Below are 1,855 nucleotides of genomic sequence, written 5' to 3'. Positions count from 1 at the left end.
GTTTTTTGCTTCAAAGCCAACTGATTTCTTTAATCAGGGCATTAACAACGTGGTTGTAAGATGGAAAAGTATCATTGATAAGAATGGAGACTATTTCGTTTAATAAATGTTTTGTTTTGATATATAAGTTGTTTGGGTTTTTTCATGTAAAAAAAAGCAACATTAATTTCTTGACGACCTAATATATCATTATATTAGCATATTCATACTATTTGTATAAAGTGTGATAAGTTTTACAGCCCTTCTTGCATAGTTAGAAAACCAGAAAAATTGTGATAGTTATAGGACATTGTCTGCTTTTTACATGTTATTATTTTGTTCTTTGATGCATTATTTAATTGAATAAAAAATCATTTAGTGCAGTAGCATAATTATTATGAAAAGGTTGGATTAAGTTTCATTTAGGGTCAATAGCAAAGAAAAAGAAGACCCACATAAGTACTTAAAATTATTAGCCTGTTGGTTGAATGTTGCTTCTGGATACAAAACAATAATATTGACATTAGCTTTTTTGTTGGTGAAAGAATCTACCTTTGTATTATATTAAATTAATTGTGGCTGTTGTTTCTGTAGGAAAATTGCCAGAGGTCATGTCTCCCTTGGAGCTACGCACCGAAGAATTGCGCCATCGTTTGAAGGTAGAATGTGCAGTTGTTGAAGGAGCAAAGAATGTAATACGACTGCTTCAAGGCTCCAAACAAATAGACAGGAAAGCTCTTCAAGAGGTACATATGTACAAAATCTTCTGCTATAATAAAACATTTAAACAATAATTATTTATTGAACTGAATGAAATACCTTCATCTCAGTGTTTATTTTTTACTAACTAGTTATATCTGTTAAGAATTTTTAGATAAGCATATCCAGAATAATTGCTAAATTTTATATCCCAAGTATTAATCATTTAAAAAAATACTGAATTCATAACATTTTAATTCTGGAAGTATAGGTAACAGTAACATCCATCAGCAATTTAGCTAATAACAGTAGGCTGAATGTATGTTTTTCTTATAATGTTTATTAAACATAAACATATAAATGAAATTATCTATTAAATGAGAAAATGAAACATGTGAATTACTTTTTAAAGTCAATTAATTTAGAATTTATAGAAATGTTTTGAAATCCCAACTTGTCTTGATTAGGTTTATTTTCAATAAGTATAAAAATACATAATATGATTAGTAACACAAAGCTCTTTATGAAGTATTTGTGAGTCTTTTCAAAAATGTTTTATTAAAAGCTGAGAAAAAGCAATGAACTATACATTATTTTTAATGAATGATAGCTTTTATGACTATCTAAATTACATTCTTACATTTATATATATTTATTATTTTTATTATATTTCCCTTTCAGCCATGCCTGGCTAATAGTACAAAAGTTACAATGATGAGATGCATGTGCATTCATATTACCATATACAATAATATAAAACTTACCTTTAGTGTCTACAAAGTGACCTGTCATGGTTGTATTTTAGATTATTACTATTTACAAATAACTTCTTAAACTTATTTTTCTTAAAACATAGAACAGTAAATAAAGAAGTAAAGCAAACAATTATCTCTTCTAGTTCCGATCTTTGTACTCTGTTGATGATTGTCATAGCTTGCTAAGCCTTGAGAAATTTTGCACGTGGGGGATGTGAAACGAAATAAATTTTTTAGGTTTTATATATACATTTGAATAACCAAAAAATCAGAAATTGCTATATTGATACCATAGGATTTCACTATAATTCATCAAGCTTAGTAACTAAGCTGTATTTGGGTCCAAAAAAATATGAAATCTCTAGCAGATTAAAGACACAATCTACCTCCTTAAAATCTTGGTTCAAAAGAATGAAATAGCA

The 1,855-nt window shown here is 27.7% G+C and overlaps 1 protein-coding gene across 2 annotated transcripts in view; it reads left to right on the top strand.

Annotated features, from left to right (window-relative positions):
* LOC106466161 (serine/threonine-protein kinase N2-like) overlaps window positions 1-1,855 on the top strand; it is a 77,497-nt gene that overhangs the window by 37,565 nt on the left and 38,077 nt on the right. For both annotated transcript variants that reach the window (XM_022394126.1, XM_022394127.1), the window contains exon 5: window positions 574-725. In XM_022394126.1, coding sequence (XP_022249834.1) covers window positions 574-725 — 152 coding nt within the window. The remainder of the gene's footprint in view (window positions 1-573; window positions 726-1,855) is intronic.

The sequence above is a fragment of the Limulus polyphemus genome, unplaced genomic scaffold (assembly GCF_000517525.1).
Source record: "Limulus polyphemus unplaced genomic scaffold, Limulus_polyphemus-2.1.2 Scaffold2172, whole genome shotgun sequence".
Classification (NCBI taxonomy): Eukaryota; Metazoa; Arthropoda; class Merostomata; order Xiphosura; family Limulidae; genus Limulus; species Limulus polyphemus.
Note: the sequence above shows the minus strand (reverse complement) of the source record. Positions and strands in the feature narration are given on the sequence as shown.